Consider the following 17329-nt stretch of genomic DNA (forward strand, 5'->3'; position numbering starts at 1 on the left):
GTGGAATGCCCTGCCTGCAACAGTAGTAGATTCGCCAACTTTAAGGGCATTTAAGTGGACATTGGATAGACATATGGATGAAAATGGAATAGTGTAGGTCAGATGGTTTCACAGGTTGGCGCAACATCGAGGGCCGAAGGGCCTGTACTGCGCTGTAATATTCTAATTCTAATTCTAATAACAGGTACAGGAACCCACCCCGAACGCCAGTATTAACAGGTACAGGAACCCACCCCGAACCCCGGTATTAACAGGTACAGGAACCCACCCTGAACCCCAGTAATAACAGGTACAGGAACCCACCCCGAACCCCGGTAATAACAGGTACAGGAACCCACCCCGAACCCCGGTAATAACAGGTACAGGAACCCACCCCGAACCCCGGTATTAACAGGTACAGGAACCCACCCTGAACCCCAGTAATAACAGGTACAGGAACCCACCCCGAACCCCGGTAATAACAGGTACAGGAACCCACCCCGAACCCCGGTAATAACAGGTACAGGAACCCACCCTGAACCCCAGTAATAACAGGTCCAGGAACCCACCCCGATCCCCAGTATTAACAGGTACAGGAACCCACCCCGAACCCCGGTAATAACAGGTCCAGGAACCCACCCCGATCCCCAGTATTAACAGGTACAGGAACCCACCCCGAACCCCAGTAATAACAGGTACAGGAACCCACCCTGAACCCCAGTAATAACAGGTACAGGAACCCACCCTGAACCCCAGTAATAACAGGTCCAGGAACCCACCCCGATCCCCAGTATTAACAGGTACAGGAACCCACCCCGAACCCCTGTATTAACAGGTACAGGAACCCACCCCGAACCCCAGTAATAACAGGTACAGGAACCCACCCTGAACCCCAGTAATAACAGGTCCAGGAACCCACCCCGATCCCCAGTATTAACAGGTACAGGAACCCACCCCGAACCCCAGTATTAACAGGTACAGGAACCCACCCCGATCCCCAGTATTAACAGGTCCAGGAACCCACCCCGAACCCCAGTATTAACAGGTACAGGAACCCACCCCGAACCCCGGTAATAACAGGTACAGGAACCCACCCCGAACCCCGGTAATAACAGGTACAGGAACCCACCCCGAACCCCGGTAATAACAGGTACAGGAACCCACCCCGAACCCCAGTATTAACAGGTACAGGAACCCACCCCGATCCCCAGTATTAACAGGTACAGGAACCCACCCCGAACCCCGGTAATAACAGGTACAGGAACCCACCCCGAACCCCAGTATTAACAGGTACAGGAACCCACCCCGAACCCCAGTATTAACAGGTACAGGAACCCACCCCGAACCCCAGTATTAACAGGTACAGGAACCCACCCCGAACCCCAGTATTAACAGGTACAGGAACCCACCCCGAACCCCAGTATTAACAGGTACAGGAACCCACCCCGAACCCCAGTATTAACAGGTACAGGAACCCACCCCGATCCCCAGTATGAACAGGTACAGGAACCCACCCCGAACCCCAGTAATAACAGGTAGAGGAACCCACCCCGAACCCCAGTAATAACAGGTAGAGGAACCCACCCCGAACCCCAGTATTAACAGGTACAGGAACCCACCCCGAACCCCAGTATTAACAGGTACAGGAACCCACCCCGAACCCCAGTATTAACAGGTACAGGAACCCACCCCGAACCCCAGTATTAACAGGTACAGGAACCCACCCCGAACCCCAGTATTAACAGGTACAGGAACCCACCCCGATCCCCAGTATTAACAGGTACAGGAACCCACCCCGAACCCCAGTATTAACAGGTACAGGAACCCACCCCGATCCCCAGTATGAACAGGTACAGGAACCCACCCCGAACCCCAGTAATAACAGGTAGAGGAACCCACCCCGATCCCCAGTATTAACAGGTACAGGAACCCACCCCGAACCCCAGTATTAACAGGAACAGGAACCCACCCCGAACCCCAGTATTAACAGGTACAGGAACCCACCCCGAACCCCGGTAATAACAGGTAGAGGAACCCACCCCGAACCCCGGTATTAACAGGTAGAGGAACCCACCCCGAACCCCGGTATTAACAGGTACAGGAAGCCACCCCGAACCCCGGTATTAACAGGCCGGTATTAACAGGTAGAGGAACCCACCCCGAACCCCGGTATTAACAGGTACAGGAAGCCACCCCGAACCCCGGTATTAACAGGTACAGCATAAAAGGACTGATCATGAAATCTGACTTTTCCATCAGATTCGGGGGAGATAAATTGACTGGTGTTTGTTGTGTCGGGGATCACACAACAATGGAAACCCCGAATTGAGACGCTGGGAATCAGTCTGAAGGCCTAAACCGTTTCTGAGGGCTCTTTTTGTGAGGCGAGTAATTGGACAGGATCACGAGTTACAGATTGTCCCTCTCACTACCCATGGGCCTGACTAGTGAGGATCACACAACAATCCTATAGAAACACTGTCAAATACAACACAACACTGGACAGCACATTAACATTTTGACACAATCTGTTAAACGGATTATACAGGACATGTCTGACCCTGAATTGTTCTTCTCCAAGCAGAGAAGGTCGATACAGATTCAATATTACCTTTCAAAAGGAAACTTGATAAATACTTGAAAAGGAGAAATTTGCAGGGCTATGGGGAAAAGGCAGGGTGAGTGGGAACATTGGAGAATTCCTTCCAAGAGCCAGAACAGGCTCGATGGACTGAAGGGCCTCCTGCATTGTATGATTCTGTGATTACTCACCTGGTCTTTGCAATCATAGTCTTGATTTTCTCCAATGTTCTTTCCTTCTCCTGCATTTGTTCTGGGCTGAGGGGAGTGTCCGGATCTACCTCAATATATCGCGTGGTTACGACCACTTTACTGGGTTTACCCTGTAAATAAAGAAACTCATTACATTTAAATAAAAGCAAAATACTGCAGATGCTGGAAATCTGAAATAAAAGCAAGGAATGCTGGAAACACTCAGCAGGTCTGGCAGCATCTGTGGAGAGAGAAACAGAATTAACGTTTCAGGTCTGTGACCCTTCATCAGAACTGGCAAATGTCACTGACCTGATGGGCAGCTCCCATCTCACATCAGCTCCATCTGCACAAGTTTGTTTCTTCACACTCCCACTCACCCACTCCCACCCACATCCACCCACTCCCATTCCCACCCACTTTCAATCCCACCCACACTCATCATCTCCCATCTACTCTCACCCACTCCCATTCCCACCCACTCTCACCGACATCCACCCCTCCCACCCACTCTCACCCACATCCACCTACATCCACCCACTCCCATTCCCACCCACACCCATCATCTCCCACCTACTCTCACCCACTCCCACCCACACCCATTATCTCCCACCCACTCTCACCCACATCCCCCCACTCCCACTCTCTCCCATTCTCACCCACTCCCACCCACTCTCATCATCTCTCACCCACTCCCACCCACTCTGACTCTAACCCACGCCCACTCCCAGTGCACTGTGGCTTCAGGTCTAACCATATGAAGTGGCATTTCAGTTGGTAACGTTCTCTTCCTGTGCCAAATGAACAATGGCATCTGCTGGTATGTTACTGAGACACACAAAGCCCAAGGCCCCAATGTTAATCCTGCTGCATCAGCCCACCTCAGTGGGGGATCCTGCCCTTAAATATGTCTCATTACCTCCAGCTGCTGAACATGAGTTTCACATAACGGCAGAATTGTGTGAACAAGCTACAGAACACATTCTGATCATCATCAAACTCTCACCTCTTTTCTTACAATGCGATTATTTTCTCGGGCTTGGCTTTCTAGTGTCACTGGCAGTGCTGATAGCTTTGTCACCAATTTACTTGACGTGTTCACGGTTGGTGTTCCAGGCACCTCTGGTGCAGTTGTTGGTCTTGTGGTAACAGTTGGGACGTTTCCTGGTCTGGTCTGAGAAGCTAGCACACTGGCAGTGAGATGGGCACCTGTTGACTGGCTGGTCACTGGTCTGTTGGTCAGGAGGGTCCCAGAGTTCATTCTTGGTGTCTCTGTTGATGCTGCTCTCTGACAGTCAACAAACATGGTCTGAATGTGAAGCCAATGTTACTCAGTCCCTATCATGGATTCAAACATCTTCATTGATCCTGTTCTGCACTAAGAAAATCCAAACTGAGTTCGAAAACATAGATGCTGGTTGTTTCTGCAAAAATAGTTTTACTGGGTAGATCCAGTCGAATTGCCCAATCATTAAAATAGCTCCCAGGATTCTCTAAACTCTTGGACAAAATATTGACCATCCTGCACTATCTATAGTTATAAAATCTAGACGTAGCAAGGTGAATTAAGCTGATGCTTATAATGGATATTAGCTCAAAGATTGAACAATATAATAAATGTGTACAAGTATCAGCACTGGGAGCATGAGGAACCCAAGAAAGCTGCAGTTTATTTCTTTGCTTTCTCGCTAACTAGTCAAGATTGTTTTGGTTCCTCAAATATACTATAAGAGGTTTTCACCTCAGTCAGATAGAATTTGATAGTGTCAACACAGAGTGCAGACACAAAGACTGCAATCACCTGAGTAGTGACAGTGTTAACCCAGGTCATACTCACCATTATTGGTGACACTGCCACACTTCTTTGGGACAGACAGCCTGCTCTGGGCCTCTCCTGGAGCTGTGCTTTCTGGTGTCGCTTCATTCGTTCCATCTGCTCCTCTGCACTCATCTTTCCTTTCGCCTTTATGCCCCCAACAGTCAGTGTATGTTTCCCCTGGAGATACAAAGACAGAACAATACAGAGTTACCACATCTCACACTTCACCCTCCCTTTTAATGGTTATCAGACCTTTCACTTTGTTATTCCACTGTGGAGTTTGTGACAAGAAAAGTTTGTTAATTCCCCACTTTTATTTGAAAAAGGTATCAATGAAAATTATTCCAGTGGAGAGACTGAAAATGCTGGAGTTACTCTACCAGCACAGAATGTGTTCAAAATCAGGAAGGTGTAGATAGAAAGATAATGTTTCCAGTGGCAGGATGGTGGGGGGGGAGCGGGGGTCAGTAACCAGAGGACACAGATTTAAGAAAATTGGCAACAAAAAACAGAGGGGAGATTAAATATTTTCTTTACGCAGTGAGTTGTTGTGATCTGGAATGCGCTGCCTGAAAGGGCAGTGGAAGCAGATTCAATAGTAACTTTCAAAAGGGAATTCAATATGGAGAGAAGGTGGGTAGGTGGGATTGAGGGATATGGAGAGAGGGTGGGTAGGTGGGATTGAGGGATCTGGAGAGAGGGTGGGTAGGTGGGATTGAGGGACGTGGAGAGAAGGTGGGTAGGTGGGATTGAGGGACGTGGAGAGAAGGTGGGTAGGTGGGATTGAGGGATATGGAGAGAGGGTGGGTCGGTGGGATTGAGGGATCTGGAGAGAGGGTGGGTCGGTGGGATTGAGGGATGTGGAGAGAAGGTGGGTAGGTGGGATTGAGGGATATGGAGAGAGGGTGGGTAGGTGGTATTGTGATATGGGGAGTGGGATACCTTGTAAATTCCGTTTGTCACTAGATCACTCTGGAGGCCATCATTCCTCTGTCCCTGTGGGTGTTTCTGTTCAGACTGGACTGTAGGAGATGCTGTTTCAGTCTCGGAGTGTTTGGATATGCTGTGCTGATCACGATGCACCATGTCAGGGAGTGGTGGCCGAAGAGGGACATTGTCCACAGTCTTCAGGATAAAGCACACAAACAACAAAGAATGGAATTAGGCCAAAAAAAACCACCTTCCCCCATATCCCTCAATCCCACCTACCCACCTTCCCCCCATAACCCTCAATCCCACCTACCCACCTTCCCCCCATAACCCTCAATCCCACCTACCCACCTTCCCCCCATAACCCTCAATCCCACCTACCCACCTTCCCCCATAAACCTCCAACCCACCAACCCCCACCCCCCAACCCCCCAACCCACCCAACCCACTACCACCAACCCAATCCCACCTACCCACCACCCCCCAAACCCCCAACCCCACCTACCCACCTTCCACCCCAAAACCCCACCCACCACCCACCTCCCCCAAACCCCAACCACCCCACCCCCAACCCACCAACCCCCCAACCCACCCACCCCCACACACCCACACCCCCATAACCCCAACCCAACCCCCACCAACCCAACACCCACCTCCCCACCAACCCACCTACCCACCTTCCCCCATAACCCTCAATCCCCACCTACCACCTTCCCCCAAACCCTCCACCCCACCTACTCCCCATACCCCACATCCCACCTACCCACCTTCCCCCCATACCCCTCACCCACCTACCACCCCCCCCATAACCCTCAATCCCACCTACCCACCTTCCCCCATAAACCTCAATCCCACACCCACCTCCCCCTAACCCCAATCCCACCTACCCACCTCTCCCCATACCCTCAATCCCACCTACCCACCTTCCCCCAAACCCTCAATCCCACCTACCCACCTTCCCCACCACAACCACCAATCCCACCTACCCCCAATCCCACCTACCCACCTTCTCCCCATACCCCTCAATCCCACCTACCCACCTTCTCCCCATACCCCTCAATCCCACCTATCCACCCTCTCCCCATAACCCTCAATCCCACCTACCCACCTTCTCCCCATACCCCTCAATCCCACCTACCCACCTTCCCCCATAACCCTCAATCCCACCTACCCACCTTCTCCCCATACCCCTCAATCCCACCTACCCACCTTCCCCCCATAACCCTCAATCCCACCTACCCACCTTCCCCCCATAACCCTCAATCCCACCTACCCACCTTCCCCCCATAACCCTCAATCCCACCTACCCACCTTCCCCCATAAACCTCAATCCCACCTACCCACCTTCCCCCCATAACCCTCAATCCCACCTACCCACCTTCCCCCATAAACCTCAATCCCACCTACCCACCTTCCCCCATAACCCTCAATCCCACCTACCCACCTTCTCCCCATACCCCTCAATCCCACCTACCCACCTTCCCCCATAACCCTCAATCCCACCTACCCACCTTCTCCCCATACCCCTCAATCCCACCTACCCACCTTCTCCCCATACCCCTCAATCCCACCTATCCACCCTCTCCCCATAACCCTCAATCCCACCTACCCACCTTCTCCCCATATCCCTCAATCCCACCTACCCACCTTCCCCCATAAACCTCAATCCCACCTACCCACCTTCTCCCCATATCCCTCAATCCCACCTACCCACCTTCTCCCCATACCCCTCAATCCCACCTACCCACCTTCCCCCCATAACCCTCAATCCCACCTACCCACCTTCCCCCCATAACCCTCAATCCCACCTTCCCCCATAAACCTCAATCCCACCTACCCACCTTCCCCCATAACCCTCAATCCCACCTACCCACCTTCTCCCCATACCCCTCAATCCCACCTACCCACCTTCCCCCATAACCCTCAATCCCACCTACCCACCTTCTCCCCATACCCCTCAATCCCACCTACCCACCTTCCCCCATAACCCTCAATCCCACCTACCCACCTTCTCCCCATACCCCTCAATCCCACCTACCCACCTTCTCCCCATACCCCTCAATCCCACCTATCCACCCTCTCCCCATAACCCTCAATCCCACCTACCCACCTTCTCCCCATATCCCTCAATCCCACCTACCCACCTTCCCCCATAAACCTCAATCCCACCTAGCCACCTTCTCCCCATATCCCTCAATCCCACCTACCCACCTTCTCCCCATACCCCTCAATCCCACCTACCCACCTTCCCCCATAACCCTCAATCCCACCTACCCACCTTCTCCCCATACCCCTCAATCCCACCTACCCACCTTCCCCCATAACCCTCAATCCCACCTACCCACCTTCTCCCCATACCCCTCAATCCCACCTACCCACCTTCTCCCCATACCCCTCAATCCCACCTATCCACCCTCTCTCCATATCCCTCAATACCACCTACCCACCTTCCCCCCATATCCCTCAATCCCACCTAACCACCCTCTCCCCATAACCCTCAATCCCACCTACCCACCTTCTCCCCATATCCCTCAATCCCACCTACCCACCTTCCCCCATAAACCTCAATCCCACCTAGCCACCCTCTCCCCATAAACCTCAATCCCACCTAGCCACCCTCTCCCCATAACCCTCAATCCCACCTACCCACCTTCTCCCCATAACCCTCAATCCCACCTACCCACCTTCCCCCATATCCCTCAATCCCACCTACCCACCTTACCCCATATCCCTCAATCCCACCTATCCACCTTCCCCCATATCCCTCAATCCCACCTACCCACCCTCCTCCCTTATCCCTCAACTACCTACCCACCCTCCTCCCTTATCCCTCAATCCCACCTTCCCACCCTCCACCCTTATCCCTCAACTACCTACCCACCCTCCTCCCTTACCTCTCAACTACCTACCCACCCTCCTCCCTTATCCCTCAATCCCACCTACCCACCCTCCTCCCTTATCCCTCAACTACCTACCCACCCTCCTCCCTTATCCCTCAACTACCTACCCGCCCTCCTCCCTTATCCCTCAATCCCACCTACCCACCCTCCTCCCTTATCCCTCAACTACCTACCCGCCCTCCTCCCTTATCCCTCAATCCCACCTACCCACCCTCCTCCCTTATCCCTCAACTACCCACCCATCCTCCTCCCTTAACCCTTAACCCAGCTACCCACCTTCTCCTCATATTTCTCATCCCCACCTGCCTTTCTTCTCCCCAACAGCCTCCATTGTACCTATACACTTTCTCCTCAATTTTTAACTCGTTAATGGGATGTGGACGTCACTGGCCAGGCCAGCATTTATTGCCCCTCCCTAATTGCCCTTGAGAAGGTGGTGGTGAACTGCCTTCTTGAACTGCTGCAGTCCATGTGGGGTAGATACACCCACAGTGCTGGCAGGAAGGGAGTTCCAGGATTTTGATCCAGTGACAGTGAAGGAACGGTGATATAGTTCCAAGTCAGGATGGTGTGTGACTTGGGGGAACTTGCAGGTGGTGGTGTTCCCATGCATTTGCTGCCCTTGTCCTTCTAGTTGGTAGAGGTCGTGGGTTTGGAAGGTGCTGTCTAAGGAGCCTTGGTGCATTGCTGCAGTGCATCTTGCAGATAATACACACTGCTGCCACTGTGCGTCGGTGTTGGAGGGAGTGAATGTTTGTAGATGGGGTGCCAATCAAGCGGGCTGCTTTGTCCTGGATGGTGTTGAGCTTCTTGAGTGTTGTTGGAGCTGCACCCATCCAGGCAAGTGGAGAGTATTCCATCACACTCCTGACTTGTGCCTTGTAGATTGTGGACAGGCTTTGGGGAGTCAGGAGGTGAGTTACTCACCTCAGGATTCCTAGCCTCTGACCTGATTCTGCTCATATCCTTCAATCTCACCCCCTTTATCAGATAAAGCAATGAATCCCAAATAAAAACAAAAGTGCTGGAAAATACTCAGCGTGTCTGGCAGAATCTGTGGAGAGAGAAACAGTTCAGTTCTGATGAAACGTCACAGACCTGAAACGTTAACTGTTTCTCTCTCCACAGATTCTGCCAGACCTGCTGAGTATTTTCCAGCACTTTTGTTTTTATTTCAGATTTCCAGCATCTGCAGTATTTTGCTCTTATTAAAACAATGAATCCCGTTGCCATTCCCAGTATTCAGCAATCGATGGACGAGAAATTTGGAATGCTGATCCTGTCCCGTCCAGCTCTGTGGTTTCACTCACCTGACTGTGGGGCAGGGACTGCCTTGAGGTTGGAGATGGAAGTGGTGATGACCCAAAAGGAGTTTTCAGGGAGTCTCTCTGTAGCACAGAGTGATGTTCTAGTACAGGGGAGGTTGTAAATGAATTAGGGGGGATAAGGGTGGGGGGAGAAAAACACAAAATATGTAGTCTAAAACAGGATACGCACAAAACATTGCTTCCACAACATTCAACATAACACATGAGGGGAATAGATAACCTGGGCCATGGGGACTGTCAGGCACTAAGGAGGACTATAGGATCTGGATACTATGGAATATTCATATCATGGATACCATGCAGTAGGAGTATTAGGGGTACGTGCTCTGCCAGTATATGAACACCATGAGATATGGATGCTATAGGATACTGATGGCGTTGTACATGGATTCAGAATGACAGGAGTATTACCTGGTTTCAATCTATAGAACCGGTGTGTGTGGAACCTGTACCCCAGTGAGAGTCAGTTTGTGGAACGCATACCCCAGTGAGAGTCAGTGTGTGTGGAACCCATTCCCCAGTGAGAGTCAGTGTGTGTGGAACCCATTCCCCAGTGAGAGTCAGTGTGTGTGGAACCCATTCCCCAGTGAGAGTCAGTGTGTGTGGAACCCATTCCCCAGTGAGAGTCAGTGTGTGTGGAACCCATTCCCCAGTGAGAGTCAGTGTGTGTGGAACCCATTCCCCAGTGAGAGTCAGTGTGTGTGGAACCCATTCCCCAGTGAGAGTCAGTGTGTGTGGGACTCATAGCCCAGTGAAAGTTAGTGTGTGTGGAACCTATATCCCAGTGAGAGTCAGTGGCCCACAGAACTGTATTTGTGTTTATTTCATGGAGAGTCTCTAGCAGTGACGGTCAGAGTCAGGGATAGTCAATGTCCGGAAGGTCACTTTTCAAATGGTCAGTATCCAGTTCAGTCTGAGTCTGGTTGGTTAGTTTCTGGGTGGTCAGTTTCTGGTCAGTCTGGGTCTCTGGCCACAGGAGAGATGCCAGATGACTGGAGGACAGCGAATGTGGTACCATTATTCAAGAATTTGAAAGAATATCGGGAATGTAGGACCAATCTGAAACGAGGAATTAAGAGGGCTAAAAGGGGTCATGAAATATCTTTAGCAAACAGGGTTAAGGAAAATCCCAAAGCCTTTTATTCATATATAATGAGCAAGAGGGTAACTAGAGAAAGGATTGGCCCACTCAAGGACAAAGGAGGAAAGTTATGCGTGGAGTCAGAGAAAATGGGTGAGATTCTAAACGAGTACTTTGCATCGGTATTCACCGAGGAGAGGGACATGAAGGATGTTGAGGTTAGGGACAGATGTTTGATTACTCTAGGTCAAGTCGGCATAAGGAGGGAGGAAGTGTTGGGTATTCTAAAAGGCATTAAGGTGGACAAGTCCCCAGGTCCGGATGGGATCTATCCCAGGTTACTGTGGGAAGCGAGAGAGGAAATAGCTGGGGCCTTAACAGATATCTTTGCAGCATCCTTAAACACGGGTGAGGTCCCGGAGGACTGGAGAATTGCTAATGTTGTCCCCTTGTTTAAGAAGGGTAGCAGGGAAAATCCAGGTAATTATCGACCGGTGAGCCTGACGTCAGTGGTAGGGAAGCTGCTGGAGAAGATACTGAGGGATAGGATCTATTCCCATTTGGAAGAAAATGGGCTTATCAGTGATAGGCAACATGGTTTTGTGCAGGGAAGGTCATGTCTTACCAACTTAATAGAATTCTTTCAGGAAGTGACAAAGTTGATTGATGAGGGAAGGGCTGTAGATGTCATATACATGGACTTCAGTAAGGCGTTTGATAAGGTTCCCCATGGTAGGCTGATGGAGAAAGTGAAGTCGCATGGGGTCCAGGGTGTACTAGCTAGATGGATAAAGAACTGGCTGGGCAACAGGAGACAGAGAGTAGCAGTGGAAGGGAGTTTCTCAAAATGGAGACGTGTGACCAGTGGTGTTCCACAGGGATCCGTGCTGGGACCACTGTTGTTTGTGATATACATAAATGATTTGGAGGAAAGTATAGGTGGACTGATTAGCAAGTTTGCAGACGACACTAAGATTGGTGGAGCAGCAGATAGTGAAGGGGACTGTCAGAGAATACAGCAGAATATAGATAGATTGGAGAGTTGGGCAGAAAAATGGCAGATGGAGTTCAATCAGGGCAAATGCGAGGTGATGCATTTTGGAAGATCCAATTCAAGAGTGAATTATACAGTAAATGGAAAAGTCCTGGGGAAAATTGATGTACAGAGAGACTTGGGTGTTCAGGTCCATTGTTCCCTGAAGGTGGCAACGCAGGTCAATAGAGTGGTCAAGAAGGCAAACGGCATGCTTTCCTTCATCGGACGGGGTATTGAGTACAAGAGTTGGCAGGTCATGTTACAGTTGTATAAGACATTGGTTCGGCCACATTTGGAATACTGCGTGCAGTTCTGGTCGCCACATTACCAAAAGGATGTAGATGCTTTGGAGAGGGTGCAGAGGAGGTTCACCAGGATGTTGCCTGGTATGGAGGGCGCTAGCTATGAAGAGAGGTTGAGCAGATTAGGATTATTTTCATTAGAAAGATGGAGGTTGAGGGGGGACCTGATTGAGGTGTACAAAATCATGAGAGGTATAGACAGGGTGGATAGCAAGAAGCTTTTTCCCCAGAGTGGGGGATTCAATTACTAGGGGTCACGAGTTCAAAGTGAGAGGGGAAAAGTTTAGGGGGGATATGCGTGGAAAATTCTTTATGCAGAGGGTGGTGGGTGCCTAGAACGCATTGCCAGTGGAGGTGGTAGACGCGGGCACGATAGCGTCTTTTAAGATGTATCTAGACAGATACATGAATGGGCAGGAAGTAAAGAGATACAGACCCTTAGAAAATAGGCGACATGTTTAGATAGAGGATCTGGACCGGCGCAGGCTTGGAGGGCCGAAGGGCCTGTTCCTGTGCTGTAAATTTTCTTTGTTCTTTGTTCTAAGGGTAGCAGGGATAAACCAGGTAATTACAGGCTGGTGAGTCTAACATCAGTGGTAGGAAAACTATTGGAAAAAATTCTGAGGGACAGGATTAATCTCCACTTGGAGAGGCAGGGATTAACCAAGGATAGTCAGCATGGCTTTGTCAGGAAGAGATCATGTCTAACACACTTGATTGAATTTTTCGAGGAGGTGACGAGATGTGTAGATGAGGGTAAAGTAGTTGATGTAGTCTACATGGACTTCAGTAAGGCTTTTGATAAGGTCCCGCATGGAAGATTGGTTAAGAAGGTAAGAGCCCATGGGATCCAGGGCAATTTGGCAAATTGAATCCAAAATTGGCTTAGTGGCAGGAGGCAGAGGGTGATGGTCGAGGGTTGTTTTTGCGAGTGGAAGCCTGTTGACCAGTGGTGTACTGCAGGGATTGGTACTGGGACCCTTGCTGTTTGTAGTGTACATTAATGATTTAAATGTGAATATAGGAGGTATAATCAGTAAGTTCGCAGATGACACAAAATTGGTGATGTCGTAAGTAGTGAGGAGGAAAGCCTTAGATTACAGGACGATATAGATGGGCTGGTAAGATGGGCGGAGCTGTGGCAAATAGAATTTAATCCTGAGAAGTGTGAGGTGATGCATTTTGGGAGGACGAACAAGGCAATGGAATATACAATGGATGGTAGGACCCTAGGAAGTACAGAGGGTCAGAGGGACCTTAGTGTACTTGTCCATAGATCACTGAAGGCAGCAGCACAGGTAGATAAGGTGGTTAGGAAGGCATATGGGATACTTGCCTTTATCAGCCGAGGCACAGAATATAGGAGCAGGGAGGTTATGATGGAGCTGTATAAAGCGCTAGTTAGGCCACAGCTGGAGTACTGTGTACAGTTCTGGTCACCACACTATAGGAATGATGTGATTGCACTGGAGAGGGTGCAGAGGAGAGTCACCAGGATGTTGCCTGGGCTGGAGCATTTCAGCTATGAAGAGAGACTGAAAAGGCGAGGGCTGTTTTCCTTAGAGCAGAGAAGGCTGAGGGGGGATTTGATTGAGGTATACAAAATTGAGGGGCATAGATAGGTTAGATGGGAAGAAACTTTTTTCCCTCAGCAAAGGTGTCAATAACCAGAGGGCATAGATTTAAGGTAAGGAGCAGGAGGTTTAGAGGGAATTTGAGGAGGAATGTTTTCACTCAGAGAGTGGTTGGAATCTGGAACGTACTGCCTGAAGGGGCAGGAACCCTCACAACATTTAAGAAGGATTTAGATGAGCACTTGAAACTCCATAGCATACAAGGCTACGGCAAGTGCTGGAAAATGGGATTAGAATAGATAGGTGCTTGATGGCTGGCACTGACACGATGGGCCGAAGGGCCTGGTTCTGTGCTGCAGAACTCTATGACTCTATGGTGGTCAGTTTCTGGTCAGTCTGGGTTTGGGTGGTCAGTTTCTGGTCAGTCTGGGTCTGGGTGGTCAACTTCTGGTCAGTCTGTATTCGGGACTGTTACTGCTGAAACTGCTTCTTACCTGGGTGTCGAGTTGATCCTATTGCTACCTGAAAGCTCTTCTTGTTGTTGCTGAGGCCGAACATCACATCCTCGATCATCCACAGATCCCGCTGTGCCTCTCCTCGCTCCTGATTGGTTAAAGCAACACACATATTGGAAATGGGGTTTAGTTGCTGTGCCAGTCAAGATCACCCCAAATAATCAGTCACAACATGCAATGTTAAACAGTTCTTAGATGATACGTGGCCTCCCATTAATATCTCTCCAATCACACGGACCCATTCCAATCGACCAATCACATGGACCCATTCCAATTGACCAATCACACAGACCCAATCTAATTGACTAATCACATGGATCCATTCCAATCGACCAATCACACGGACCCATTCCAATTGACCAATCACATGGATCCATTCAAGTCTACCAATCACATGTATGTGTAGTGTGAGGGGATGAGTGTGAAGTGTGTGTAGCGAGTGAGTGCGAGGGTTGTAGCGAGTGATTGTGAGGGTGTAGAGAATGTGGGTGAGGGGTGAGTGTGGGTGAGAGGTGTGAGGGGTGAGTGAAGACTGAGTGTGTGTGGTGGGTGAGTGTGAGGGGTGAGGGTGACAGGTGAGTGAGTGTGAGGGGTGAGGGTGACAGGTGAGTGTGGGTGAGGGGTGAGTGTGACAGGTGAGTGTGAGGGGTGAGTATGAGGGGTGACAGATGAGTGTGAGGGGTGAGTGTGAGTGAGTGTGAGGGGTGAGTGTGAGGTGTGAGTGTGAGGGGTGAGGGGTGAGTGTGAGGGGTGAGTGTGAGGGGTGAGTGTGAGGGGTGAGTGTGAGGGGCGAGGGTGACAGGTGAGTGAGTGTGAGGGGTGAGTGTGAGGGGTGAGTGAGTGTGAGGGGTGAGTGTGAGGGGTGAGGGTGAGGGGTGAGTGTGAGGGGTGAGTGAGTGTGAGGGGTGAGTGAGTGTGAGGGGTGAGTGAGTGTGAGGGGTGAGTGAGTGTGAGGGGTGAGTGAGTGTGAGGGGTGAATGTGACAGGTGAGTGTGAGGGGTGAGTGAGTGTGAGGGGTGAGTGAGTGTGAGGGGTGAGGGTGACAGGTGAGTGAGTGTTGAGTGAGTGTGAGGGGTGAGGGTGACAGGTGAGTGAGTGTGAGGGGTGAATGTGTGAGTGTGAGGGGTGAATGTGTGAGTGTGAGGGGTGAATGTGAGAGTGTGAGTGAGAGTGAGGGGTGAGAGTGAGTGTGAGGGGTGAGAGTGAGTGTGAGGGGTGAGAGTGAGTGTGAGGGGTGAGAGTGAGTGTGAGGGGTGAGAGTGAGTGTGAGGGGTGAGTGAGTGTGAGGGGTGAGTGAGTGTGAGGGGTGAGTGAGTGTGAGGGGTGAGTGTGAGGGGTGAGTGAGTGTGAGGGGTGAGTGTGAGGGGTGAGTGTGAGGGGTGAGTGTGAGGGGTGAGTGTGAGGGGTGAGGTGACAGATGAGTGAGGGGTGAGTGTGAGTGAGTGTGAGGGGTGAGGTGAGGGGTGAGGTGAGGGGTGAGGTGAGGGGTGAGGTGAGGGGTGAGGTGAGGGGTGAGGTGAGGGGTGAGGTGAGGGGTGAGGTGAGGGGTGAGGTATGGGGTATGGGGTGAGTGTGAGGGGTGAGTGAGTGTGAGGGGTGAGTGAGTGTGAGGGGTGAGTGAGTGTGAGGGGTGAGTGAGTGTGAGGGGTGAGTGAGTGTGAGGGGTGAGTGTGAGGGGTGAGTGTGAGGGGTGAGTGTGAGGGGTGAGTGTGAGGGGTGAGTGTGAGGGGTGAGTGTGAGGGGTGAGTGTGAGGGGTGAGTGTGAGGGGTGAGTGTGAGGGGTGAGTGTGAGGGGTGAGGGGTGAGGGGTGAGGGGTGAGGGGTGAGGGGTGAGTGTGAGGGGTGAGTGTGAGGGGTGAGTGTGAGGGGTGAGTGTGACAGGTGAGTGACTGTGAGGGGTGAGTGAGTGTGAGGGGTGAATGTGTGGGTGTGAGGGGTGAGTGAGTGTGAGGGGTGAATGTGTGGGTGTGAGGGGTGAGTGAGTGTGAGGGGTGAATGTGTGGGTGTGAGGGGTGAGTGAGTGTGAGGGGTGAATGTGTGGGTGTGAGGGGTGAGTGAGTGTGAGGGGTGAATGTGTGGGTGTGAGGGGTGAGTGAGTGTGAGGGGTGAATGTGTGGGTGTGAGGGGTGAGTGAGTGTGAGGGGTGAATGTGTGGGTGTGAGGGGTGAGTGTGAGTGAGTGTGAGGGGTGAGTGTGACAGGTGAGTGTGAATGTGAGGGGTGAGTGTGAGGGGTGAGGGTGACAGGTGAGTGAGTGTGAGGGGTGAGGAGTGTGAGGGGTGAGTGTGATTGAGTGTGAGGGGTGAGTGTGAGGGGTGAGTGTGAGGGGTGAGTATGAGGGGTGAGTGTGAGAGGTGAGTGTGAGGGGTGAGTGTGAGGGGTGTGTGTGAGGGGTGTGTGTGACAGATGAGTGAGGGGTGTGTGTGAGGGGTGTGTGTGAGGGGTGTGTGTGAGGGGTGTGTGTGAGGGGTGAGTGTGACGGGTGAGTGTGAGGGGTGAGTGTGATTGAGTGTGAGTGAGTGTGAGGAGTGAGTGTGAGGGGTGAGTGTGACAGGTGTGTGAGGGGTGAGGGTGACAGGTGAGTGAGTGTGAGGGGTGGGTGAGTGTGAGGGGTGGGTGAGTGTGAGGGGTGGGTGAGTGTGAGGGGTGGGTGAGTGTGAGGGGTGGGTGAGTGTGAGGGGTGGGTGAGTGTGAGGGGTGGGTGAGTGTGAGGGGTGGGTGAGTGTGAGGGGTGAGTGAGTGTGAGGGGTGAGTGAGTGTGAGGGGTGAGTGAGTGTGAGGGGTGAGTGTGACAGGTGAGGGGTGAGTGAGAGGGGTGAGTGAGTGTGAGGGGTGAGTGTGCAGGTGAGTGTGAGGGGTGAGTGTGACAGGTGAGTGTGAGAGTGAGGGGTGAGTGTGAGAGTGAGGGGTGTGTGAGAGTGTGAGGGGTGAGTGTGAGGGGTGAGTGAGTGTGAGGGGTGAGTGAGTGTGAGGGGTGAGTGAGTGTGAGGGGTGAGTGTGAGGGGGACAGGTGAGTGTGAGGGGTGAGTGTGACAGGTGAGTGTGAGGGGTGAGTGTGACAGGTGAGTGAGAGTGTGAGGGGTGAGTGAGAGTG

General features: G+C 51.6%; 1 protein-coding gene across 3 annotated transcripts in view; it reads right to left on the reverse strand.

Annotated features, from left to right (window-relative positions):
- LOC137353492 (pleckstrin homology domain-containing family A member 7-like) overlaps nt 1–17329 on the reverse strand; it is a 101895-nt gene that overhangs the window by 11904 nt on the left and 72662 nt on the right. For 2 of the 3 annotated variants that reach the window (XM_068019837.1, XM_068019839.1), the window contains exons 13-18: nt 14216–14324; nt 9711–9808; nt 5513–5695; nt 4589–4747; nt 3758–4039; nt 2752–2882 (exon numbers count right to left, since the gene is read on the reverse strand). In XM_068019837.1, the coding sequence (XP_067875938.1) occupies nt 2752–2882; nt 3758–4039; nt 4589–4747; nt 5513–5695; nt 9711–9808; nt 14216–14324 (962 nt within the window). The remainder of the gene's footprint in view (nt 1–2751; nt 2883–3757; nt 4040–4588; nt 4748–5512; nt 5696–9710; nt 9809–14215; nt 14325–17329) is intronic. The other variant, XM_068019838.1, reaches the window with a different exon arrangement.

The sequence above is a fragment of the Heterodontus francisci genome, chromosome 41, assembly GCF_036365525.1.
Source record: "Heterodontus francisci isolate sHetFra1 chromosome 41, sHetFra1.hap1, whole genome shotgun sequence".
Lineage (NCBI taxonomy): Eukaryota > Metazoa > Chordata > Chondrichthyes > Heterodontiformes > Heterodontidae > Heterodontus > Heterodontus francisci.